We start from the raw sequence: 26678 nt of genomic DNA on the forward strand, positions 1-26678 counted from the left end.
TATCCTCTTGCTAAATAATGAAGATATTTTTGACATAAAATATATTTTCTTCAAATCAGAATGTATGGTTTGTATCATTCCTCATTCCACTCAACTGGGAAAACATCTGTTCAGTTAAAGAAAATTCAGCCTGGCCCATGACTGTTGGTTCATTTGTATGAAGTAAGTTGGAGAAAATGAATTTGTTTAGATAGCTTCAGATGGTGTACAAAGAAAAACTCCAGCACTGTGTGGCTCCTTGTATCACCTACTGGAACAGTGGTGGGTAACCTGAAGTCTGTGGGCTGTTGTGGCCCATCAGGTTCTACATGTGGACCACAAGACATTTTGTGTGCTGTTGTCCACGCGCAGGGTTGTCAGGTTCCACTTGCTTCTGTCCTTGTAGGTTGTTTTCCTACTGGTACAATATTATTGAAATGACATGCACATAAAGCAAGGGTATGTGAAGTTAGATATGTGCTGACTGCACGCAATATGGACTGAGAGACATGAGCTCACTCTGCAGCCAATCAAAGCACTGCCATGGTTCAATCAGCACAATTTCAGTTTCACAAGCGCAGTTAGTAAAACAACCCTATCCCAGGAGGCCAACTTGGTTATGACAAACTTGTGGCACACGGAGATGGAGGGCTATTCATATGGCCCACTCACTAGCCTTCATTGCCCATTGCTGTACTGGACTCCATTCATTGCTTTCGTCATCTGTTACCTTGGCTAGGAAAGTCATGAAAGGAAGAAGAATGAAGTCATACGTATGTGGCTTGTTTGTGATGAGACTTTTATTCACTGAAGACCAACATGGATATACATTAATTTAATTTTTGGTCTAGAGATCCCGGCTGATATGTGCTTGCAGATGAAAAAAAAGAAAGATTGGGCTAAGGTTCACACCTCTGCATTCTGAATGTAGATCCACTCAGGCCAAGTCTACACTAGACATTAAAGTCGGCTGTAGATATGCAATTTTAGTTATGGCAGTTATGTAGCTAGAATCAACTTGTCTACAATTGACTTATCTGGCCATCCTCATAGAGGGGGGTTGATGAGAGAAAATCTCTCATCCAACTCCCTTACTCCTCACAATATTGAGGAGTACAAGGGTTGACTGTTGGCCCCAGAATTTTGCGCCTCCCTACTAGGCATGCAAAACCTAACCCTGGAAGATCAACACTGACTGGGTCGATCTTTTGCGTAGTGAAGACACACTCTCAATTTCACATGACAGCCTTCAAAACAGAATCATAGACATTTGGGGATAGAAGAAAGACTGAGAGGTCATATAGTCCAGCCTTCTGTGTTGAGGCAGGACTAAGTAAACCCAGGCGAACCCTGAAGGGTGTTCGTCCAATATGTTCTTAAAAATCTCCAGTGATAAGAACATAAGAATGGCCATACTGGGTGGGACCAAAGTTCCATCTACCACAGGATTCTGTCTTTTTACAGTGACCACTCATAGGGGTTCACAGACTAATTTACAAAGGTGTGCATGAGCAACATATTTCCCAATGAAACAACGTAGGACCATAGTACACACCTACAGTATGTATGGAGGTATGCTGAGTAATGCTCAGCAGAAAGACCCTGAGTTACGCCTGAGCACAACCTGAGTGGTTGCCAAGCTTAGACATCATCTACGTCACGCAAAGCACATTCCCCTGAACTGGGGTTAAACGGTGGTTCACAAGATGCTATTAAACAAAGGGAAGGCTACACTGAGCATAAGTATCACTCTCAAATCCCACCCAAAGCAGCAAAAATCAATCAAAATAGGAAAATAAAAACAATTTCTCTGCATGTGCACAGCACCACCACCCCTTGGTTCCACGGACCCACTACAAATTTGGCATCATCCCCATTTTACAGCTGGAAATACATAAAGGACAAGAAAGTTACATGACCGGCCTCAGTGACACACAAAGCCTGGAGCAGAACCAGTGCTGCTGATACGCAGCTGCATCCTTCACCAGCTATTCAAGGTGGTGAAATTTAGAGAAGGATTTCCTCTCTTTGCTGCAAAGTCAGGGTGTTCCACTGCCACTTTTCTAATGCTGATGTTGCCTGACTGGTTTGGGTGTCAAACAAGCAGTCAACAAGACCTTGATTCTGCTGCTAAACCTGTTCCATGGTGAATTCTTAGTAGGAGAAACACCTCTTCAATACAACTGTTTAACAACAGGAGCTGCCCCGTGAATAAAAATCTCTTGAACAAGCTTTCATGTCTTGGTCTGGCATTGAACTGCACATAAATATAGAAGAGTCATAATGAAATGGGGTTGTGTGTTTTTGTATACGTGTACCACAAACGTGAATGAGTTGGAGGATTTTTGTTTTTTAGCTCATTAGTTGGCAAAAATCAATATAGCTGCCTGAGTGTGCTCATCATAGGGTAGAAATTTGAGGCGTCTGTGGAAAGTAAGCGGTGAAACCCAGTACACCTCAATTGGCAAGCTCTAAGGTTAGTTGTGATTAATTGAAGTGGTTTTCAAAAGCAGCTTAGAAGATAATTAATCAAGCTCCGATGAAGGCACTTTTCTAATTGATCCAGGAACCAGAAACATCAAATCAGAATTGCTTAAACAGAACACAAGTCTTCTCAGATACCAGTTCTGCAGCAGAGAGTTAAATCTTTGCAAGATTGCTCTCTTCTGTAAATTGTGCTGCACTTTTTAAAATGTCATATATGGGAAATCTTTTCTCTTCTCTCTCTCACACACATACCACACAGGCACACACTCACCCCGTATTAATTTCATAAGGCCTTAATTTCTCTGCACCATGATGGAAACCTATCCCTACTATTTCTTATCTTACATTTTTGAGTGAGAGGCACATACATCCCTGTCAACATCAGCTGCACCAGAATGAAAAATAAATGCCTCCGAGTGCACCGATACTGAAGCACTATGACAAGTTATTTTTCAAGTGGCAATTTCAAGCTTTTGGTAATGCAAAGCCAATTGGGGATGCCTTTTTGATACATTGCACCCCATCCTTTAGTAAGTATTCCTGATGGCTAAAGGTAAAAACCATGAAAAAATACAGCTGATTGGAAAGTGTTAAGTACTTTCTGTGGAAAAATAATTTATTTCTAATACAGATTGTTGTTTTATATTAAAAAGAATTAATTCTCAAAAATCAAACACAAAAACTCTCTTTAATTTTCAAAACCCAACTTTCGTTTTGGCTTTTTTGTCTTTTTCATTGAAAAACCTAAGCATTGGAACATAAATTTAAAAAGGAAGTCCTCCTTTTTTCAACAACGAAAAATTCCACCAGATCTTAAAAAAACAGCAACATGGGACATATTTTTCTCTCGGTGATACCAGTGTTTATTTGGAGAAATCCCAATGAAATAAGTGGATTTACCCAAGTTACTGAAAGCAGAATTTCACCTAGGAAGAGCTATATCAAAAAAGCAGCCTTTACGCATCCTATATCGTCATATCTACACCCATTGGATGACATGGGGCGAGTCATTTCACCTGCCTCTGCTTCCATTTCCCCATCTGTATAATGGGGATAGTGGTATTGAACTCCTGTGTAAAGCACTCTGAGACCAATGGATGGCAAGTGCTACAGAAGAGGCAGGAAGTGTTGTTTCCTGTTAGCAATGGCTCATCTGGATTGTCCTCTGCTCTCCCAAGGTATGGAAAGAAATTTGGGAAACAAGGTCTCTAGAGCTTCTGGCCCGACTGCAGTTTGTCAGGAATGATTGACTCTTTCCCTTCCCATACTCTGTGCATCACCCTCAGTGGAATAACCACATGGTGGCTTTTAGTAGTAGCTAGAGGGAATGGCCTCCAAAACTGCTCAGAGTGATTAACTCCTCTACTCTGGAACATGGACCTCATAAAACTGGACAGCTGATTTCCTGCTCACTTTATAGATAGGACTAGGACACTGGGACAACTTTGTTTCACTAATATCTGGCCTGACGGTTTCCATGTTTCTTTTGTTCACCAATAACTTCGTAGTGCTCGTATTTATTTCCCTATGTCACTGAGCTAGCCAGCCAGGTCTCCGGTCGCTAGGTGCTGCTATGAGTTTCCCCATTGGCTCCTGGAGGAAGTTAAATTGATTATTCAGTTGCCATGTCCTGCCATCTGCTCCACTGAACCCTGCCCTACATAGTGATGTTGATAGTCTAGGTTCAGTTCTTTCTGACACTGTTAATTCTTTAATCTCTTTTTTTCCATTACACTGGAGCTGCAACTGCTCTAATCCCTCAAAAAAATCTTGTTTTCCACACTTCTCTCCTATTTTTAAGATAATTAGAAAGAGAGTAATAAAAATGTGTGATATTTCCTGCTTCATAAGTTTTAGTCTAACATTTGAACAGCTCAAATGAGAAACACTCCTCTTTTGTGATCCCGGTGTTATATTTATCCCATAAAAAGACCTGTTGTTTCCAGCGTCCTGATACTTATTTTTCCTTCCTTCTTTCTTGCACCTGGCATTTTTATGTTATTGCCCATTATCTTATGCCACCATAATCTGCTTGCTGCTCCAGAGAGCTGGAACTCAAGTTTTACCCAGCTAATGGGCCATACTGTCCTCCTATTTAGTTTCTTTCTAGATATACACCTACAGATCAATACACATTTTTAAATCCATGTACATATTTTATATTATATTACTCTACCTGGTAATCATCTTTAAAAATAATTGTAATTGTTTGATTATTTGTATTAAGGATGCATCCAGAGGCCTTAAATGAGATTGTCCTAGGCCAGGGATCTGCAACCTGGCTCCCGACACTTAAATTGCAAAGTTAAAAAAATCCTCCTGCTTATTTTCAATCAACAGTGAATGTCTAAAAGCCCCAAAATGAACAGCTCATATCTAAATTGCAAATGATACGTTATCTCCAAATGGTGGATAAATCCCCCTTGAATATTTGCATTGCATTGTGGGATACAATACTATATCTGTATTTTGATGGCATTGCTAATAAAGTCTTATTCATATGCATCATGGCTCTTGAATTATTTTACTGAATTCAGAAAAAAATGACTCTTCTTGCTATTTTGGTTGCTGACACCTGTCCTAGGCACTATAGAAACCCATAGGCTACGTCTACACTAGCACACTACATCAAAGTAGCCTATTTCGACATAAGAACATCGAAATAGGTTACTTCGACGCCTATCGTCTACACATCCTCCAGGGCTGGTGCCATCGATGTTCAACATCGATGTAGCGATGGGGAACATTGAAAGGAGCTGCCCTCGAAGGAAATGCAGAGCGTCCACACACACAAGTGCTCCCCATCGAAATAAGGGGCCAGCAAAGCCCCAAGCCTCTCCCTTAAAGGGTCTCTCCCAGACACACTCGGCCTGCACAGCACGAGATCCACAGAGCCAACAATCGGTTGCAGATCCTGTGCACGCAGCATGGACCCCCAGCTGCAGCTAAGGGCTAAGGGCTGCTGCACTCAGCGGCCACAGAGCCCCGCAGGGGCTGGACAGAGCGTCTCTCAACCTCTCAGCTGATGGCCACCATGGAGGACCCCGCTATTTCGAAGTAGCGGGACGCAGATCATCTACACACGCCCTGCTTCGACGTTGAATGTCAAAGTAGGGCACTATTCCCATCTTTGGATGGGAATAGTGATTTCAACATCTCACCACCTCATGTTGATTTCAACGTCGCAATAGCACACGTCGTGTGTAGACACGACGCATGCTATTTCGACATTGTGCCGGCTACTTCGAAGTAGCCAGCTAGTGTAGACGCACCCAGTGTAAGATACTGTCTCAGCCATTATAATCAAAATAGCATGGCAAAGATCCAGCTGGGCCCTATGGGTCCTGCACAGTTATTGTCGGTCTCAGAGGCTCGTTGTGACACTTTACACCATCTCTTACTTTTTTCCAGAGGCCGGAGTCACACCTTACCAAGCTATCATCTTATTGACACAAAGGACTCCGGTTCAACCCCCCATAACCCTGCCCCCCTTTTCAACAGCAGACTTTTTGTGATGTTGGGATGGTTTGGGGAAATCCAGGCCTGCCCACTACTCCATGTTTCTGGCCCAGGGACCCTAGGTAGTGGCAACTAATAGGGTTTTTCTCCTAGCCCCACTACAGCAGCTTTTTCCCTGGGCCACTTCGTCAAACATCACCCTTGTACGTTTTCCCTGGTACCTGAGTCAGTCTTCTTGCCACCAGCTCTCCAGCCAACCACTTCCTCCTCTCAGTCCTTCACTCAACTCCTCTCCACTCCTTACCTGAGGGGAAGCCTTTTAATGTAGCCCCACATACCATAATTGGGTGAAGGTGACTGATGAGCCTGCTGTTTCAGGCCAGCTCTTAGGTAGTCCCCAGTACCTGCCTGTCCTGGTTATGTGGTAGCCGCCTCTTATCAGTTTATTCAGGGAAGAGAAAACCACTCACTCATCTTATGTCTGCCCTCTCTCAAACTACTGCATCCAGCTCCCCTGGGTCTGTCATAATAGACAAGCCAGAAAAAAAGGGTGGGAGGGGAACCACAGACACAGACTTCCCCAGCTCACACAGCTGGCAAGTAACAGCATTAGGACTAGGAGCCAAATGTTCTGCGTCCCAGTCTGCTGGCCTAACCACTGGCCCACACTGCCTCTGTATTTGTAAATGAAAAAATTCCTCCTTAAAACTTCCTTCCTTCAACAACAAAATTACAAAAGAAGCAGTTTTGCTACCTGGGCATGATTTATGTTTCAAGACATCCGCTCTGTTTACTTGTAACATTTTTCCTTTCAAATTATTTAAGAAAAATACTTGACAAAAAACACCAGCTTTTCTACAGGAGATGGGCTCTTGCTTCACAGTCTATACCTGAGAGAAATAGTGAAGTACAACTTCTCAGCAGACACTGCATCATGTTCTCTTTCTGTGTCTGTCTCCAGCTCTGAACAAGAGAATTGCCAGGTAATCAGCTCAGCTAGAGATTAATGTTTAAATGAAGAAAGCATCCCGGCTGGAACTGCAGTGTTAGCTAACAGAAAACTGTGAAAATTCCCTTTATCTACTAATACCCCGCCAGCAAAGCCAATTTTGCATTGGCATGTCATCCAGCTCAATTCTATTAGCACAATGTATTATGGCTGCTGCCAAGTGTTATCACAAGGTACGCTAGAGAAATGGACACACACAAGGAAGCTTTGCAAAGAGAAGAGTTTTAAGATATAATTTTGTTCTTTAAATTCCAAGCAAATACCATAATGCCCGACGGTACTGCCCTTGGTACATCCAAGGCTTTGTTCCATATTCCTCGTGCACATCATATTACACTATATTGGCACTCAGGCTGCTACAGAAACCAACATAAAAGGATGCCTTTTAATCGCTCAGAGACATGTGCGTGTCCATCTGTATCCTGCCTGCAGGTGCAAAAGCATTAGTTACTACTTTAACATGCATAAAAATACATCAGGCATGAAATACAGAGATGAAACCAATGAATTCTTTAAAAATTAGAAGGCAGTGGTAAATTCTACCAGAAGACAGACTCATGTAGCTTCATTGGAAGTCACTTAACGAATCTAAGGCCAGAATCTGACTGAAGACGCTGTGTTAAGTGTGTGCTTAAGTCTTTACAGGACTGAGGACTAGATCTTTTTATTTTTTTTGCCATATTTAGCTCTACAGATAATCAAAGGCAATATTTCTCCCTCAGACCAGTGCTGAAACACACAACTCTCTATTAACTTCTGCGAAATTCAGATCTATGTGTCTCCAAAGGATATTGACAGTTCTACTGATATAGCATATAAGCTGACTGCTGACATGAGGACTGCAAAAAATAATTCTTCCCCACTTATTTGGCACATGATAATACTATCAGATAAAAGGGGAAAAAAGTAATAATGTAATAAACACAAGAGGGCCAGAATTTCACCAAGAAAAAGTAACAATGAAGTATCTTACAATAACTAACATCTGCTCTGGTCCTGCAATTTTGGCAAACATTTGTTTTCACATAAATGTGGTTTGGGCTGCTCCGGTTTGCAGAGTTTACACGCTGACTTCAGTGGGACGAAAAGTTTCCCAGGAGAGGTAGGCTACTTAAAAAGAATTTGCTCAGAATAGACTCTTTTCCAGTATTTCCCAGACATACCAAGGGACTTTCCTTTCTTTTAAGGACCTTTTCTGCTCTCTCCTTAAAACCATACTGCTCTATGCTTAATTGGTATATTCCTCATCCTGCTAAGTACTGAGGTCTGTCAACTGCCAGTTGTTAACAGGATTTGCAGGTGGTACATGCCTCAAAGACTTGTTCAGTATTTTTAGCTTCTGTTTGCTAGAAACTGGGAATGGCAACAGGGGTTCGATCACTTAGAACAGTGTCTGCAACCTGTGGCTTCGGACCCATGTGCGGCTCTTTAAAGGACTTCTTTGTGGCTCCTGACAATGTAACGGTGAAGTAAAAAAAAACCCTTTTAACTATTTTCAATAAACCATGAACCTCCAAAAGTCCAACAATGTACAACCGTATCTAACTGGCAAACGATATGTGATTGCCAGCCTTTGGATAACTCCCCCTTCAATATGTGCAGTGCACTGTGGGATATGATACTGTACCTGTGTTTTGATTGTGTTGCTAACCAAGTCTTGATTCTGAAAAGGAAAAGGAAGCTTGTGGCATTCCTGCTGGGAAGGGCAACATGCATTTTAAGAAAGAAAACTGAATTTAAATGTGAAGTAAAGTCGGCATAACTTAAAGTGGGTTCAGAAGTAAAAGTCAGGAAGGTAGCAGTACAAACATATACACATAAAGGTCGTTTCTACACTTCTTCGAAAGTGGCATGCTAATAAATGGCCCAAAATATGCTAATGAGGCACGGATGCAAATTCCCCATGCCTCATTAGCATAAGGTCATGTGGTTTGGAGTCTGGGAGACGTTCTTCCGGACTCCAAAACGCCGTTTAGAAGCGTGGCCCGGGGGCGGGGTGTCTTCCGGAAGGAAGTCCTCCTTCTGGAGGCCCTTTCTTCCTGAAAATGTTTGGGAAGAAGGGGCCTCCGGAAGAAGGACTTCCTTCCGGAAGACCCCCCCCCGGGGCCTTCCAGACTCCAAAACAAATGACCTTATCCTAATGAGGCACAGGGAATTTGCATCCATGTCTCATTAGCATATTTTGGGACATTTATTAGCTCACCTAATAAATTACATTGTTAGTCTTTAAAGTGCTACTTGACTGATTTTTGGTTTTTATTACAAATCATTGTGCGCTGTTCTTAAAATAGGGATCACAAAAAGTATGATTTGATGTTATTTATTGAGGACCGTCCCATATTCACACGCACTGCGGCTCTTGAATTATTGAGTTTTTGGAAAAAAAATGGCTGTTCTTGCTATGTTGGTTGCCAAACCCTTACTTAGAATTATAGAATCATAGAACACTACGACTGGAGGGCAAGTGAAGAGTCATCAGGTTCAATCTCCTGCCCTCACAGCAGGGCCAAGCACTTCATGATGACCTGTTCTGTTCATTCCCTCTGAAGTACTTGGCATTGGCCACTGTCAGAAGACAGGATACTGGGCTAGATGGACCTTAGGTCTGACACCATATGGCTGTTCTTATATTCTTATGTTCCTGTGATCAAACTCTCTAGGATTAAATGGAAAAATTAAAAAGCAGCCAGCAAGTATATTTGACCTTCTGTTACCAACTGGTAGCATGGAAGAAATTGTGAATAAATGGTTTAAAACAGTGGATCTCGAGGCTTTAAGAGTAAAGGCCAGATCTTTTTAAATGGGTAGCATCTTGTGTGTGTGTATGTGCGCGCACGCATACGTGTATGTGCAATTAGTTTAAATTGCATGATTTGCACCCATAATAAAATTCACGTGTGATTCTGGCAAGTGTTTACTGTTCCTATAACAAGATATCGAGCTGATATCAGCAGTGATTCCATCACATAGAAAGAGTAGTCTTATACCAACATGGTACACAGCCATGCTGATCTCAGAAAAGAATTCTACCCTGAATTCCCTGTCTCACTGGCTCACAGAATGACAATCATTTAAAGACAGCACAGAGCACCGTGCTTTCCAGAGAATCTCTTACCATTGCCAGTGGAACGATTCCCACCAGGTCCTTCTGGGAGATGAAGATTTCAGAATGGGTTATGTCCGTTGTCCCCTTCCGAGGGTATTCCACCTGCCACGTGATGGGCTGCGTTCCAGAAAGACTGCTGAAACTGGCTATTTCGAAGTTCATCTGCACGACTTCACGGAATAAACTGTTACTTCTGGAAAGATGAAGAGGGAAAGTGAAGAAACATTATAGTGACTGGGGAGGACAGTACGGAAATATAGAACAAACCTTTTGCGATATGAACAAGAAAATATAGCTTTCTGTACTTCATATTCTTCCGGGAGGAGGTGTAAGACATAAGCAAAGATATTTACTCAGCTGTGTAACACAGACAGGTAGAACTGAACCTACGACTGCTAGATCTCAATGTATGAGCCTCTATAGCTTGAGCAAAATGCCAGCTGGCTCACAGGTAAGACTGTAGAAGAGACTCATTCTTGCTCTCTGCAAATGGTTTAAGCCCTACCACATGAGCCACTGAAGCACACCTGATAGGTGTGTGATTTATAACTGCATATTTTGATAATTTTGCAAATATGATTTGATCCTTGCAGTGAGCCTGAGTCTCTTTTTTGTATGCTAGTAGAGCCAGGGATATCTCCAATGAAGTTGAGGAAGATATACCAGTCTAAACTTGGTGCAGGTCAAAACTGAGCCAAGCGTAATGTTATTGATCGCAAAGTGAATCATTAGAACTATATGAACTGCTCACAATGGAAGTCAATTGAAAATTCCTTAAAAGCAGCAGCGAATCAACATAAGACAAGAATAAGTGCTAATATGCTTAAATAGCTAGGTTCAAGAGGTTATTTAAGCCTCAGAAATAACTCCCAGAAAATGGAAATAAAACCCAAGTAAAGCCAATACAAAGGAGCATAAAATATGGCACATGAAATATAATGTTTGGAAATCTAGAGGGCTCACGGGATTTAAAGAGCAAATAGTCAAAGATATATATTTAAAAAGCCAAGAAATTTTTTTAATATATCAGGAAAAAATGTCCAAGAAATGAATCTACTCAACTCCCAAGGAATTAAGGGACCAACTGATATGGCTAGGATATTGCAGAAAATTTAAATTATTCTTTTCCATCTGTGACTATACACTAACTTGTTTAGTGCTGGCCTATAGTGCTTCTGGTGATGTTTCACAGTACGTTACTCCAAATTACCCCTATTCCTGTGAAGAAAGAACAAGCACCAGTATGACAAGTGTGATACTATCCAATTCTCATCAGATTTTTGTCTGACTTCCCTCCACAGGCAAAGGTCCACTTCTGAGGCTCAGCAACAGTCTATTATGAACTCTCCTTCTTTTAAACTTCCCTAATTGTCATCTTTCCTTCTAACCCTTTGGCGAGTAATCACCATGTTTTAGTCTTGCAGTTACACTGTCACAGGAGCTCACACGATTATTTAAGAAGTAAAACCTTTTCCAGCACAATGACTGTTTCATTGCGGATTTTCCTTTGAAAGGCTTCGTCAGAAAAGTCTTAATACTAGCTAATATTTTTAAGTGCCTTTGCTTAGTAGAGAAAGTGTCCCTCTCCTGAAAGAGAGAAATCGAGACACTTGTGTGAAAGTGGTAGATTTTCTTTAATGCATTTATACAGTGATTTTGAGGGGTAATGTGACAGATATGTAGGCATAGCATTTCATAACTCAAGATCAGCCCATTTCCAAAGTTTCCACGAAATAAATCTTATTGCTTGTAAGTATCAGGAAACTATGATAACTCTGGTTTATGCACTAGTGTAACATCCCAAAAGGAACATGTATTGGACTGAACTTGTAGTTTATTTGAAGGCATGATTATATGCAAAGAAACCCGGATCAGCCGAGCTACTGAGTTCATTTAGCTGTTAAAGATACCATTATACCTTGGATGAATGGCACCTGAAAAGGTATTTTTCTCACCATTTCTAGGTCTGATGCATAGAAACTGACACTTCTTTTACATATGACCGACCATTGCAGAGTTTTCAGGTGTATGAAATATACAACAAATTCAAGAGCAACTTCAGAACTGCTCGGAGTTGCAATATATGCCAGGAGAGCTGCCCCACATCAAAAAGCTGAAGACCTCTCTTAATAGCCTGGGAGCAGATGTGAAATATGCAGTAGTAACTACCGCAACAAAAAGGTCTAACCAGATCAATTGTGTGATCAGGGACTTCTGGCCAAAGGGGCGGAGCAGGGAGGGCTGGGGACCTAGAACCTAATGTACTTAAATGATCTCCATTCCATACTATATAAGCAGCTGTTTCATATGTTTTTGCTGACATGGGAAGTGCTCTTATCCCAATGTCAGAAATGGGAAACTGACTTGCTGACTGACTTGTCCAAGGTCTCACAGAAGTCTGTGGCAGAACAAGGAAGTGCACTGAAGCTTTCCCAAGCCAATAGCCACTGGACCTTCTCTTCCAGTGCAACATGTTTCCAATGGAAACTACAGCACTAACTGCTGGTCTAAACAAACAGTGATACATACCTAGCTAGACTCATAGGGAACACATGGGGTGTGCACAGAGGGCCAACCCCCCAGTGTCTCCTCTGTCCGTACTCACTGTAAAAGATGCAGAGGCAGTCCTGCCCCTCCCCTTGAGCAGCACAAGCCGAGAGCAGCGCCACTCCAAGGGAGGGAGGGACTGCCTCAGAAGTAGTGGGCACAGGTGCACCAGGGGTGGGGGGGGCATGAGCACAGTAGGGGTGGGAGGTGGAGGGGCATGGCGGGGCATGAAGAGGGAGGGGGCAAGCCGCAGGAATGTGGACAGTGCCCCCTTGGAATCCCTGCACCAGTCGTCTCTGCTTAGACTCCAGTATTATTCTCTTTATTTGTGATATTCTTAGGCAATTGGTAGAAACTTCTGAAGATACATCACTTACGGCTGAGATCTGCAAAACACCTCTGTGATTTGAACACCAGTTTTCATTAAATCTAAAACTACCTTTTCCCTGTCTTTGGAGTCACATGCAGATCTCCTGCTTCAGCAGGGGGTGGGATAGAAAACCCAGCTTTTTTAGCAGCACATTTTTATTCTGTAATATGTGTGGCACACAGTCTCCTGGAAGACACGCAGTACAGTAGAAAGATTTTATTGGCACTTGCTCAGGATGATGTGCATAATTTCCTTCCAGCTCCTCCATGTGTGAGCAATGGCCCTGTCTCAAAATCATGCCACTAAAACTTTCATACCACATTGCACCAGCATCTATTTCCTTTTTCTCTTCCCTACAGGAGAGACAGAGGAGCAACAGCTGGGAAAGTGGCCACTTGAAAAAAATATGCCTTCTGAGATGCATAATGGCTGGAAAAAAAAAACCCTTCTCATGAAACACATTTAATGTTCAGAGCTTGTTCACTGACTGAAACAGCAATTCCTTAATTTCTAGCATTTACAACTACCCAGGCACCAAAACAGCAAATAATTACAAAACTTTTCTAATGTGCGGAGCACAGAGTGATGGCAAATGCAGCTTATTGTGGGGGAACTTCTGAAGAAGTGCTCAGGGGTTGGAGTATGAGTTGGATTTGTCTGGAGTCTGATTGTCCTGGACCAGTTCGGTCCATGCATTCATTTGGAGCTGAAAATACTTGACTCATTCAGGGCTGACAGTGGCTTGGACAAGACAGTGAGAAATCCCTTTGCACCATTATACCATTAGGGCAGTGGCGGGCAACCTGCAGCTTGTGGGCTGTGTGCGTCCCACTGGGGCTCCACTTGTGCCCTGTGGACCCCCTTGCTGCCTCCCTCCTTAAAGCACCTTGCACACTGGGGAACTGAAGCCCTACACTCCCCTGGACTTTCGAAGGAGGTATGAGTCACATAATTTGTGCTCCGTCCTCCTCTCCTCCCTTCCAGAGCTGGAATGCCATGAACAGCTGATATGCAGCATTCCAGCTTTGGGAGGGAAGGGGAGGAGCAGGGACAGAGCACCAGTCAGGTGATTTGTGTGGCCTGAAAATGCTGGGAGGGCAGGGAAGGGCATAGGAAGTATGGGGCTCCGGTGCCTCAGTGCACAAGAGGTGTGTTGGAGAGGTGGGGAAGATGGGAATGGGTTGTGGGGCCAGAGGAGAAATTCCAGCGGGCTTTATGTTGTTGTGGCCCACTGAGGTGAAGGAGGGCCACTCAGGAGGCCCACTTATGATTCGTGGTTGCCCACCCCTGCTTTAGTGTCTAGGTCCACAGGAGTAATTACCCAGTTATTCTCTTCTGGAGCAGATGGGCAATGTTTAGGCAGAGGAGGAAGAAGGAAATGAGTGGAGACTTAAGGTCTGTCTACTGCGCTGTAATTATCTGGCTCAGAGATGTGAAGCCCCCCGCCCTGCAAATTGCAGCAAGCTACAGCGCTGTAAAGTGCTATTGTAAGCAGGCTCCCAGAGCTGGGAGAACTCTCTCCCAGTGCTTTTGCTGTGACCACAATACTCTGTTCAGGCATTGCCGGGGTAGCACTTTAAACTTGAAAATGTGCAGACAGAGCCTTAGTTCCATATCTGCTGCTCACTGGCCAGAGCAGCTGAGTCACCTTGATGGTGGTGGAGTTAATAATTTACTACAGGTTGAATCTCTCTAGTCTGGCACCCTCGGGATCTGACCAGTGCTGAACCAGACCACAGGAGGTCAATATTGTCGAGCAGCATTACTAACACTTCCACTGCTGACTGGGCTCTTAGAAGACATTTAGGGAAAAATTAGAGCTAAATCACATTCCAGAACACTGACAGCCAGGACTGGTGGCTGTAAACAAACTTTATGGGACTGCAGGAAACTTGGTCACACCAGTAAGTGGACATCCAGCTAATGAAAATCATGCTGGATCACAAATATTGCTGGACGAGAGTTCCAGACTAAAAGTTCAGCCTGTACTGGCACAGGCTTAGTGGTAAGTTACTATCCCTGATAGCCAGGAGGAACTGTACCTCAGAGGTGACATGTGCCCCAAGAAACAAGATTTTACAAGCTAGAGAACTTATTTGTTTATGTAGGAATAATTAAAAACATACAGGCTACGTCTGCACAAGAAGCCTCTGTCGACAGAAGTCACTGTTGGAAGGGATTTCCCAGCAAAACAGTTGCCAGATTGTGTCTACACATAATAACAGACTGAAAGAACAATCCGCTCTGTCGACAGAGGGCAGCCAGGCTGCCCATCCCTCTTGTGACAGAACGGCTGACTGGAAGGTCTGCAAAAAGGGCTGCCCAGTGAACCCGAAACTCTGTTGACATATGGGCCCCAGAGCGTCTACAAGGCTGTTTTGTCAACAGAACACCTGAACGGGGAGAGGTCTAATGCTGCCAGCAGATGTGCTGGGTTTTGTTGACAAATTGTTGACAAAGCACATTTTGCATGTAGATGCACTGCGGTTTTTCCTGACAAAAGCTCAGTTTTGCTGAGAAAAGCCTCTTGTGTGGACACAGCCATAAAGGGTGAAGAGAAGGAAAAGGCTCAGGAGAATCTCTGCCACACAATTCAGCGCTTTATATTCATTAGGGTCCAAAAAGTGTTTTTTAAGTCTCTGGTGATGTAAATGCAATTAGCAAGTGATGTAAGATAGCTAGGATCCTTGGGGCTGAAATATTCTTTAGGCATCTCACTGACAATTCATTAGGAACCATATATTCATCAACAAAGTCTTGCTGCTTTGAGAAAAACTCCCCCTCAGCTGGAGTCCACCTAGTGTAGATCAACAATACTGCTCATATCAGCAGTTGTTGAGTTCTGATGGGCAGGAGAAATCCCACTGCAGACCAGGGAGTTGAAAGCAACATGCTGTGTAAACCTGACCCAGTAGCATCCCTGTTGCTGGGGGAGGAGGAATTCACCAAAGTGAGGAGTCCATAGCAAATTCAGCTTCAGTAGAGAGGTCAAGCAGTAGAAAAAGCATCAAGTGTGTCCCTGGTTAAGAGCCTGCTCCAGCCAAGCATGGCCAGAATTCAACTGAAGCCAGCAGCGCTTGAGGCCAGCACAGTGCTGGAGAGGCTGTTGCAGAGCAGTGGGCTGGATAAGTCAGATAATGAGTAAGTAGGGAAGGAGCGGCAACACATTTGTCTGTCAGGGTAGGGAACTCAGCTGACGTAACATCCATAAACAAACTGAAAGCTGTGTTGAACGCCTGTCTACAAGCATGAACTGGCAGTCCCTGATGAGCAATTTCAAAAAGTTGAGTTATGGCTTGGAGTAACACAGGCATTTTGACTCTTAAATGAGTGATTCTAAGACCAGTTGCCTGCTAAATCACTAGTTCTGATTTAATGCCATGACCCTCAAAGATAAATTTAAAGAACCCTGGACTAAAAAAATATATATCCATCTTTAGTTCAAATATATTTTTACTGAAAATCCTTGAACCACCAGAGGATTTCTGGAATTACTGAAAACCTAATTTATAGCAATGCCTTTGCTCTCCAGAGTTCCCTGGTTTGACAGTATCATCTTAATGCAGGGTCACGCTTACTAAATGATACGAGAAATCCAATGAACATCCTTCAGCAACTTTTTATATCCTGACTTGTTCACCCTTATTCATAACGAGTAGAATCTTACTTTACATGATTTCAGTGAGACTGCAAAGTGCTGAGTAATACAGTACAAAGCTCACCAAAAGGGGCAGAATCAGCCTCAGAAATGATCAGGCCACAAAAGGGCAGGCAGAACAGCCCCATCAGTTGTTTTCTGAAAATAATGCTCATAATTTTTTGAAAGAGACTCAAAAAGAGAAGAAAACAGGGGGAAAAATACATAACTAAAGCCAACCACCATGCCTCATTTGCATCTCTCATGCTGGGTTTTTTTTGACGCTTTCCTTAAAAGAACACTGCTAGGGTCATCACTTCAACAGCAATACAGCATTTAAAAGAGATACAGCCAAAGTGAAATCTGTTCTGCTCCTTAAGCAAAAAACTGAAGGAATTTTCTCAGCACAGGTTGTCTTCAGATTTGTTCTGAGCCTCGGAGATCATGAATCAGGGTAGGCCTCCACAGCAAACTCACTTTGAAATAACTTTGCTAGCATCTACACCATGCAACTGCTATTTTGAAATTACTTCAAAATAGCAGTTGGCTTATTTGGAAATAGGCACTATTCCTCATGGAATGAGGTTTACCTATTTCAAAATGGCTGTTTCAAAAATAGAGGTTGTTTGACAGGGAATACAGCCTAGTTCGAAACAAGCCATGGTGCATCTAATGGCTCTATTTCAAAATAGGCTCTATTGTGTGTAGACACTCTATTTCGAAACAGCTGAGGGCCATTTAAAAATGCATTTTGCATGTAACAGCATTATTTCAAAATAAGCTATTCTGGAATAGCTCTTCCGGAATAGATTATTTTGAAATAAGGCTGCTGTGTAGACATACCCTCAGATGCTGCAAAAGCCTAAGATTTGATTAAACATATAATAAACATTGGTTTTTTTTATTTGCCTCCTGCTTTTGACCCTTTCTTGTTTCATTCTCAGCTTTACTCTGCTGATACAATGATTTTTGATTTAAAATGAAAGCTGAGATTCTCATGTAATCACATGACTCCAAAAGCTGGGACTTTAAGAACAAATATTGAGATGCTTGTGATCCGACTGTATAAGCTGATACTGCTGTAGTGTAGATAACCATGCTAAAATATGAGATTAGTTCCTGCTCTGACACGGTGACATTGAGCAAACTCCACAGGGCAAGGGCCAGACAGCAGTTGACATATACTTCCCCTACCACAGTTTCCAGCTTGACAGTGAAACACCGCTTGGAAAACAAGCCTGCTAGTCTCATTGTTTACATGGCTTTAGTACATCAGAGTAAAGTAACATTTTCCTCAAGAGATCAAGACGGTAGTTTTTTTGTGTAGTTCTGCATTCCTTCCCTAGGATGCAACACGCAACAAAATGCACCTGGAATAAAATCTTCTCTTTCCTTAAGCAACAGATGTACTAAGAATGGAAGTGTGCAGATGAACTTCTGCTCCCATCAATAAACTGTTCTTAGAGCGGGTGAGAATTTTCCCTCACAACGGGCTTGTCTACACTTGCCCCCAACTTCGAAGGGGCATGGTAATCTGGGTGATGGGAGATTATAACAGAAGTGCTGCAGGGAATATGCAGCACATTAGGCTAATTCTTCCCTGTGACAACTCGGCAACTTCGAAGTGTCAAACTCCAAAGTGCCGGCATGTGTGTATCCACGGGCACTTCCAAGTGCCCACGCTCCTTCTAAGTGTCTTTACTCCCCAACATGCAGCCAGGAGCTTGGTCAAAGCCCTTATCACCAGAGGATTAACAGAAGACCAGGTAATGCGACCAAACATTACTTCAATGGTAAAGCTCTGCATCTTAATGCATTTATTAATGAAGCTGTTGTAAGTAGGACTATCAGTGACTTTAAAAAGTAGCAACAATACTCAGATTGCACATGGGGTCAAAAGGTCAAACTTCAGCAGGACGCATGGAGAGGTTGCTGACCCCTGGGCTGGACTGCACCAATGTCTTGGTATGAATCAGAGCCTCTGTTTTCCCAAGTAGAACCCCGCCTGGACTGTGGCGGGGGGTATGCACTTGGAGCTGCTAGCTCATGCTGCTACTTGTCTGTGCTACCAGCACCTTACTCTGTTACAGGCTGAACCTCTCCAGTCTGGCACTCTCTCATCCAGCAACACCCATAGTCCAACAGCTAGCTAAACAACCATTTACTGTGAAAACGAAAAAGCAGTAAAGTAGCACTTTAAAGACTAACAAAATAATTTATTAGATGAGCTTTCGTGGGACAGACCCACTTCTTTAGACCACAGCCCTACCAGAACAGACTCAATATTTAAGGCACAGAGAACCAAAAATAGCAATCACGGTTGACAAATCAGAAAAAAAATTATCAAGGTGAGTAAATCAGAGAGTAGTGGGTGGGGGGGGAGGGGAGCCAAGAATTAGATTAAGCCAAGTATGCAAAAGAGCCCCTATAATGATGCAGAAAATTCGCATCCCAGTTCAAACCATGTGTTAAGGTGTCAAGTAGGAATATAAAAGAGTTTAACAGCCTCTCTTTCAAGACTGTTGTGAAAACTCCTCTTTAGTAAGACGCAGACTTTTAAGTCGTTAGCAGAATGGTCCACTCCATTAAAATGTTGGCTGACTGGTTTGTGGATCAGGAGTGTTTTTATGTCTGTTTTGTGTCCATTAACTTTGTCGAAACACTCCTGATCCACAAACCAGTCAGCCAACATTTAAGGGAGTGGGCCATTCTGTTAATAACTTAAAAGTCTGCATCTTACTGAAGAGGAATTTTCACAACAGTCTGGAAAGAGAGGCTGCTGAACTCTCTTTTATACTCAAATTCGACACATTAACACATGGTTTGCACCGGGATGTGAATTTTCTGGGTCATTATAGGGCTGTTTTGCATACCTGGCTTAATTTAATTCTTGACTCCCCCCGCCCCTCTAGTCTCTGATTTACTCACCTTGATAATTTTTTTTCTGATTTCTCAACCTTGATTACTATTTTTAGTTCTCTGTGCCTTAAGTATTGAGTCTGTTCTGGTATGGCTATGGTCTGAAGAAGTGGGTCTGTCCCACAAAAGTTCAACTAATAAATTATTTTGTTAGTCTTTAAAGTGCTACTTTACTGCTTTTTTGTTTTGATAGCATTTAGACTAGCACGGCTTTCTCTCTGTTACCACTTATTGTGAGTGTGACCAAGTTTCACACAGTCTCGTAATATTTCTTTACAGCCAACAGTCCTGGCTCTCAGCGTTCTTTGCTGTCATGTAGCTGGAATTTACCCCCTAAATGTCTTGTAAGAGTCCAGTAAGCAGTGGAACTGTTGGTAATATACTAGACAATATTGACCTCCTGTGGTTCAGCAAATTCTCTCATCTTGCACCGGTCAGGTCCCGAGGGCGATGGATTACAGAGTTTCAGCCTGTATCAGCAAAACACAGGGGATTTATCTAATCAGGATGGGAATCACCCTCCTCCCCCAGATCCATGGGTCGATGTATCCTATGACTCCCAAGGTAGTTCCTGATCTCTTGGGCGAAGCAACTGGCAGGCTGCCCCTTCCTTCAGATGGACTGCAAAATCCAGCTCCAAGCTGAGCAAATGAGATGGGTGGTTAAGTGATTCTCCTCTTCTTTCTCATTCGGATAACAAACACCTGCTATTGACTGAACCAACATTTAAATGGAGGTTTAATAGACTGGCACATTTAATCGGTTTTCCCCACGACATTACACATATTCTTTGTGGCTCCTGATACTATAATTGCAAAGTAAAAAAAAAACCTCTTGATTATTTGCAATAAACAGTGACCGCCTAAAAGCTCAGCGATGTACAACAATCTCTAAATACCAAATGATATGTGATCTCCAAACACTGGACAACTTCCCCTTTACTGTGTGCAGTGCCTTGTGGGGTATCATATTGTATCTGTGTTTTGATTGTGTTGCTATTAAAGTCTTGATTTTGAAAAGGAAATGGAAGCTTGCAGCATTTCTCCTGTGAAGGGCAACAAAATTTTAAGAAAACTGAAATTAAATGGGAAGTAAATTGGCATGATTTAAAGTGGGTTTGGGAGTACAAGTCAGGAAGATAGTAGTACAAGCACACACATGTAGGGTGCGTCTACACTAGCCAGCTACTTCAAAGTAGCTGGCACAATGTCGAAATAGTACACGCTGCGTCTACACGTACCGTGTGCTATTTCGACGTTGAAATCGACGTTAGGCGGTGTGATGTCGAATTCCCATCTGAAGATGGGAATAGTGCCCTGCTTTGACGTTCAACCTTGAAGTAGGGCGTGTGTAGACGATCCGCGTTCCGCTACTTCGAAATAGCGGGATCCTCCATAGCGGCCATCAGCTGAGGGATTGAGAGATGCCCTGTCCAGCCCTGGCGGGGCTCTATGGTCACCCCGTGCAGCAGCCCTTAGCCCAGGGCTTCTGGCTGCTGCTGCTGCTGCTGCAGCTGGGGGTCCATGTTGCATGCACAGGGTCTGCAACTGGTTGTCAGCTCTGTGGAGCTTATGCTGTGCAGGGCAAGTGTGTCTGGGAGGGGCCCTTTAAGGGAGTGGCTTGGGGCTTTGCTGGCCCCTTATTTTGACAGGGAGAGCTTGTGTGTGTGGATGCTCCACATTTCCTTCCAGGGCGGCTCCTTTTGATGTTCCCCGTCGCTACTTCAACATGGAATGTCGATGGCACCAGCCCTGGAGGACATGTAGATGATACATGTTGAAGTAGCCTATTTCGATGTCCTAGGCTACTTCAACGTAGTGTGCTAGTGTAGATGTAGCTGTAAAGAGTGAGAAAACAGAATATGTAAAAAGTTTGTGACTGTCCTGCAGTAAACATATCACATTACAAATCATTGTGTGTGCGCTGTTCTTAAAATAGGGGTTACAAAAAGTATGCTTTGATGTTATTTATGAAGGACATTCTTGTGGCTCTTGAATTATTGATTTTTTTACCACACTGGAAAAATGGCTCTTCTCACTCTTTTGGTTGCTGCCCCTGTCCTGGCAGAACCAAATCCTTTGTATATGTCTTCACTAGGCAGAAGATCAACCCAATCAGGGTCAATCTTCTGGGGTTCAATTCTGTGCACCTAGCAGGAACGCGCAGAATTGAATTACCAGGTGTCGGCAGTAGATCCCTGTACTCCTCAATATTGCGAGGAGTAAGGGATGTTGAAGGGAGAGTTTCTTTCATCAACCTCCCTCTGACAGGATGTCCAGGTAAGTCGATTGTAGATAAATCGATTCTAGCTATGCAATTGCCATAGCTAGAATTGCACAACAACCAACTTTAATGCCTAGTGCAGACCTAGCCTTAGTTCGCTTAAAGTTATGATAAGACGAAGCTGCATACCAAAATTGGTGGTTCTAGCTGTTGCTGTTGACGAGGAGCTCTTGAACAAACAGAGATGGAGACAGACAGACAAACACTCTAAAATATATACTAGATTTACAGATCTACCTCATGGATTTCAGTGTGTTTGGCACCTAAATACCTTTATGAATCTGGCCCCTTTGCTTGCTGTAAAACAGGGATAACAATAATCCTTTGTCCCATCCTTTGTCTGTATTAACTATGCCGATTGAACATTTCATGGGGTAGAAGCTGTCTCTTACTCTGACTCACACAGTGCTTAGCTCAACCGGACCCTGATTTCCCATGGTGCCATCATGTGCTGCTGGAATACAAATAACATTTCTCGAGAAATAAACTCTTTTGGCGACTCATCATCTTTTCCTTCCTTTGAGAAGTGGGTTTACTATTTAGTATTCACTCAACGCTGAAATTCCTCCCTGGCTACTGTAGGTAAGCATTTATTTTCCCTTTTTTAAGAGATAAGAAATGTTTAAGAGTTATTCAAGGGAGATCACCATAAACAAGACCTCAGTCAGGAGCTTTTAGAGGAGCTGCATTCCCTGCTTTCAAGAAACTTTGTACTTATCTAAATGTCATCAAAGAAAAAAAAACAAAACCCTGCAGTATTCCAAACATCAGTGCTAAATTATATGCCTGCTTCACCCTGTTAAAGGCAGCAAGAAGAGATTGTATTAAATATGCAAAATTATACTTTTCAGTTCCCTTTTAATTGCTTAGTTTAGTGGTTTGGGAACAGTAGATAAAATGTTGTGCTCAGCAACAGGACGTGTCTTTGAAAGGCAGGTTAAATGCCTGTTCGTGCTGACCCAAATGTCTGCGGCGTCTCTTCTAAAAGCATTCTTTTAGGGAAGGTATTGGCTGACTGTGCCGAATCACATGTTTTGTCAGCTTCATGGAGTTTTCTCTGAGTCTGTGTTCAAGTCTCAGGTATTAAGACCTTAAGCTGGCCACTGATTTTTGGTGGCAGTAGATGTCATATAACTTGACTTCAGCAAGATTTTGATACGGTCTCCCATGACCCATCTCATAAATAAGTTAGAGAAATATACCCTGGATCACCGATTCCCAACTTTTTCATTCTCCTGTGGAGTCAGCATTTCCCCTTGCAGCAGCTCTGCAAAGAACCATCGTGAGGAGAAACCAACAAATCCCACACCAACTAGCAATTATAGACCGGTAAGTCTAGCATCAGTACTGGGCAAATTAGTAGAAACAATAGTAAAGAATAAAATTGTCAGACATGTAGAAGAACATGATTTGTTGAGCAAAAGTCAACATGGTTTCTGTAAAGGGAAGTTGTGTGTTACTAATCTATTAGAGTTCTTTGAAGGGGTTAACAAGCACGTGGACAGGGGGATCCAGTAGACATAGTATACTTAGATTTCCAGACAGCCTTTGACACGGTCCCTCATCAAAGGCTCTTATGTAAATTAGGTCATCATGGGATAGGAGGAAAGATCCTTTCATGGATTGGGAACTGGTTAAAAGACAGGAAACAAAGGGTAGGAATAAATGGTAAATTTTCACAATGGAAGGGGGTAACTAGTGGCATTCCCCAAGGGTCAGTCCTGGGACCAATCATGTTCAAGTTATTTGTCAATGATCTAGAGAAAGAGGTAAGCAGTGAGGTGGCAAAGTTTGCAGATGGCACCAAACTGCTCAGGATAGTCAAAACCAAAGCAGACTGTGAAGAACTTCAAAAAGATCTCAGCAAACTGAGTGACTGGGCAGCAAAATGGCAAATGAAATTTAATGTGGGTAAGTGTAAGGTAATGCACATTGGGAAAAATAACCCCAATTATACATACAATATCATGGGGGCAAATTTAGCTACAACAGATCAGGAAAGAGATCTTGGAATTATAGTGGATAGTTCTCTGAAAACATCCACACAGTGTGCAGCGGCAGTCAGTAAAGCAAATAGGATGTTAGGAATAATTAAAAAAGGGATAGAAAATAAGACGAAGAATATCTTACTTCCCCTATATAAAACTATGGTACACCCACATCTTGAGTACTGTGTGCAGATGTTGTCTCCTCACCTCAAAAAAGATATATTGGTGTTAGAAAAGGTTCAGAAAAGGGCAACTAAAACGATTAAGGGTTTTGAATGGGTCCCATATGAGGAGAGGCTAGAGAGGCTGGGACTTTTCAGTCTAGAAAAGAGGAGACTGAGGGGTGATATGATAGAAGTATATGAAATCATAAATTGTGTGGAGAAAGTGAATACTGAAAAGTTATTTACTTGTTCCCATAATATAAGAACTAGAGGACACCACACGAGATTAATGGGTAGCAGGTTCAAAACTAATAAAAGAAAGTTTTTCTTCACACAGCGCACAGTCAACCTGTGGAACTCCTTGCCGGAGGATGCCATGAAGGTAAGGACTCTAAGGCTACGTCTACACGTGCACGCTACATCGAAATAGGCTATTTCGATGAATAATGTCTACACGTCCTCCAGGGCTGGCAACGTCGACGTTCAACTTCGACGTTGCGCAGCACCACATCGAAATAGGCGCTGCGAGGGAACGTCTACACGCCAAAGTAGCACACATCGAAATAAGGGTGCCAGGCACAGCTGCAGACAGGGTCACAGGGCGGACTCAACAGCAAGTCGCTCCCTTAAAGGGCCCCTCCCAGACACAGTTGCACTATACAACACAAGATCCACAGAGCCGACAACTGGTTGCAGACCCTGTGCCTGCAGCATGGATCCCCAGCTGCCGCAGCAGCAGCCAGAAGCCCTGGGCTAAGGGCTGCTGCCCACGGTGACCATAGAGCCCCGCAGGGGCTGGAGAGAGAGCGTCGCTCAACCCCTCAGCTGATGGCCGCCATGGCGGACCCCGCTCTTTCGATGTTGCGGGACGCGGATCGTCTACACGTGCCCTACTTCGACATTGAACATCGAAGTAGGGCGCTATTCCCATCCCCTCATGGGGTTAGCGGCTTCGACGTCTCACTGCTTAATGTCGATTTCAACTTCGAAATAGCGCTTGTGACGTGTAGCCGTGACGGGCACTATTTCGAAGTTAGTGCCGCTACTTCGAAGTAGTGTGCACGTGTAGACACGGCTTAACAGAGTTTAAAAAAGAGCTCGATAAATATTTGGAGGTTAGGTCCATAGATGGCTATTAGCAAGGGGTAAGGTATGGTGACTAGCCTTTTTTTGAAGGTGGGAGGTGGACGGCAGGAGACAAATCGCTTGATCATTGTCTTTGGTTCACCTCCTCTGGGGCACTTGGCATTGGCTACTGTTGGCAGACAGGATACTGGGCTAGATGGACCTTGGGTCTGACCCAGTATGGCTGTTCTTATGTTCTTATGTTATGTTCTAACTGAGGCTCAAGCAGCCAGGCTGCCTGAGTCAAGCAGCCAAGGTTGGTGAACCAGTTGTGTTTCACAGTGGCAACCAATACAAATAAAGTTTTGCCTTGAAGGGTATATTAAAAAGCAAAAGTGTTTGAGTCATGAATATTGAGGAATATGCAGAACTCACACCAAATTAATATTTTTGCTTTGGTTCTCTTGAGGAAAGTTATTCTTCAACCACACTGACCAGCTTGTTTGAGGGAAAAAGTCAACCTATGACAGTTCCCTGCCTTCTCCTACATATGGTAAATTTCCCGTGTGAGCAGAGCTCCCTCTGCTTTGCTAATGCAGATATACCTGGCAGGTAAAAGTTTTCAAATCAGACACAGATGCAGCATCTGTCTGTCTGCAGCTGTCCAGCAGGACCTCCAGTTTAACATAAGCTCTTTTTCAGGAGTCTCTGATGCTGCTTGAATGAGGAATCAGGGATCCTGAAATGAGCTGTATCCTTTGAGAAGTCAGAGTAGCTGCAGAAATTTCATAATAGAGCAAACCCAAGTTTGTGTTGACTCTCCAGGACAATGGCTGCAGGGAGCTGAATAATGCTGTGCACAATCCAGTTGGAATCTTCCCAGAAAAGCGGAAAAATTATCTCAGTCCTCAAGCCATCAATATGCTACAAGTATTCTCGAAGGAGCCCGCAGCAGCTGTGCTTACCCTTCCCCAATCACACACCGTGTTGCCAATTGTTATCCTCCTTATGGATACTTGTATAAAATGTGACCTTACCACACAATCTTCCCTCAAGCTATTTCCTGATCTTTTATTGCAAACCGTGTATCACAGCACGTAACAAGCCAGTCATTAGGAAGCGACAGTAGTAAGTGAATAGGGTTAGTTACTGTCCCATCAGGAAGTGTCTCAGCCAATGATAAAATGGGCCAAATATGGAACCTAGTTAGGTTGGTGCAAACCAAGTGAAAGTCATACTTCATGGGACAGAGACTGGTATAAGATTGACATGAGAGGTGAATCGGTTTCACTGGGCCCAATTCCACTTGCATCAGTTTTATGCAAGTGTAATTCCATTGACCTCATTAGCATCACTCTGGATTTACACTAGTGGCCCACCGTGAGTCACTGTGACCAAAAGTCATCCCTACCAATGGAAAACAACAAACACCTGGTTCCTCCACAGCCTCTCTGCAAGTGTCAGGAGCCAGCATGTTCTTTCAGGGACTAAATTAACCTCTTAACATCACTCAGCATGGGGCAGATGCAATCATTTATCATCCCCCTCATGGCAACAGCAGTGCTAGAAAGCACTGTGAGTTGAGTTTAGGGTTCACGTAGTGGCTTGCAGGTCAAAGAGCTCTACAATATAAACTGATGGACACCTCTCCACAGAAATTAATTT

At 43.1% G+C, this 26678-nt stretch overlaps 1 protein-coding gene across 1 annotated transcript in view; it reads right to left on the bottom strand.

Annotated features, from left to right (window-relative positions):
- The window catches only part of TMEM132C (transmembrane protein 132C), a 278501-nt gene that overhangs the window by 84712 nt on the left and 167111 nt on the right, over positions 1–26678 (bottom strand). The window contains exon 4 of the mRNA XM_075013049.1: positions 10050–10233. Within this exon, the coding sequence (XP_074869150.1) occupies positions 10050–10233 (184 nt within the window). The remainder of the gene's footprint in view (positions 1–10049; positions 10234–26678) is intronic.

The sequence above is a fragment of the Carettochelys insculpta genome, chromosome 18, assembly GCF_033958435.1.
Source record: "Carettochelys insculpta isolate YL-2023 chromosome 18, ASM3395843v1, whole genome shotgun sequence".
Lineage (NCBI taxonomy): Eukaryota > Metazoa > Chordata > Testudines > Carettochelyidae > Carettochelys > Carettochelys insculpta.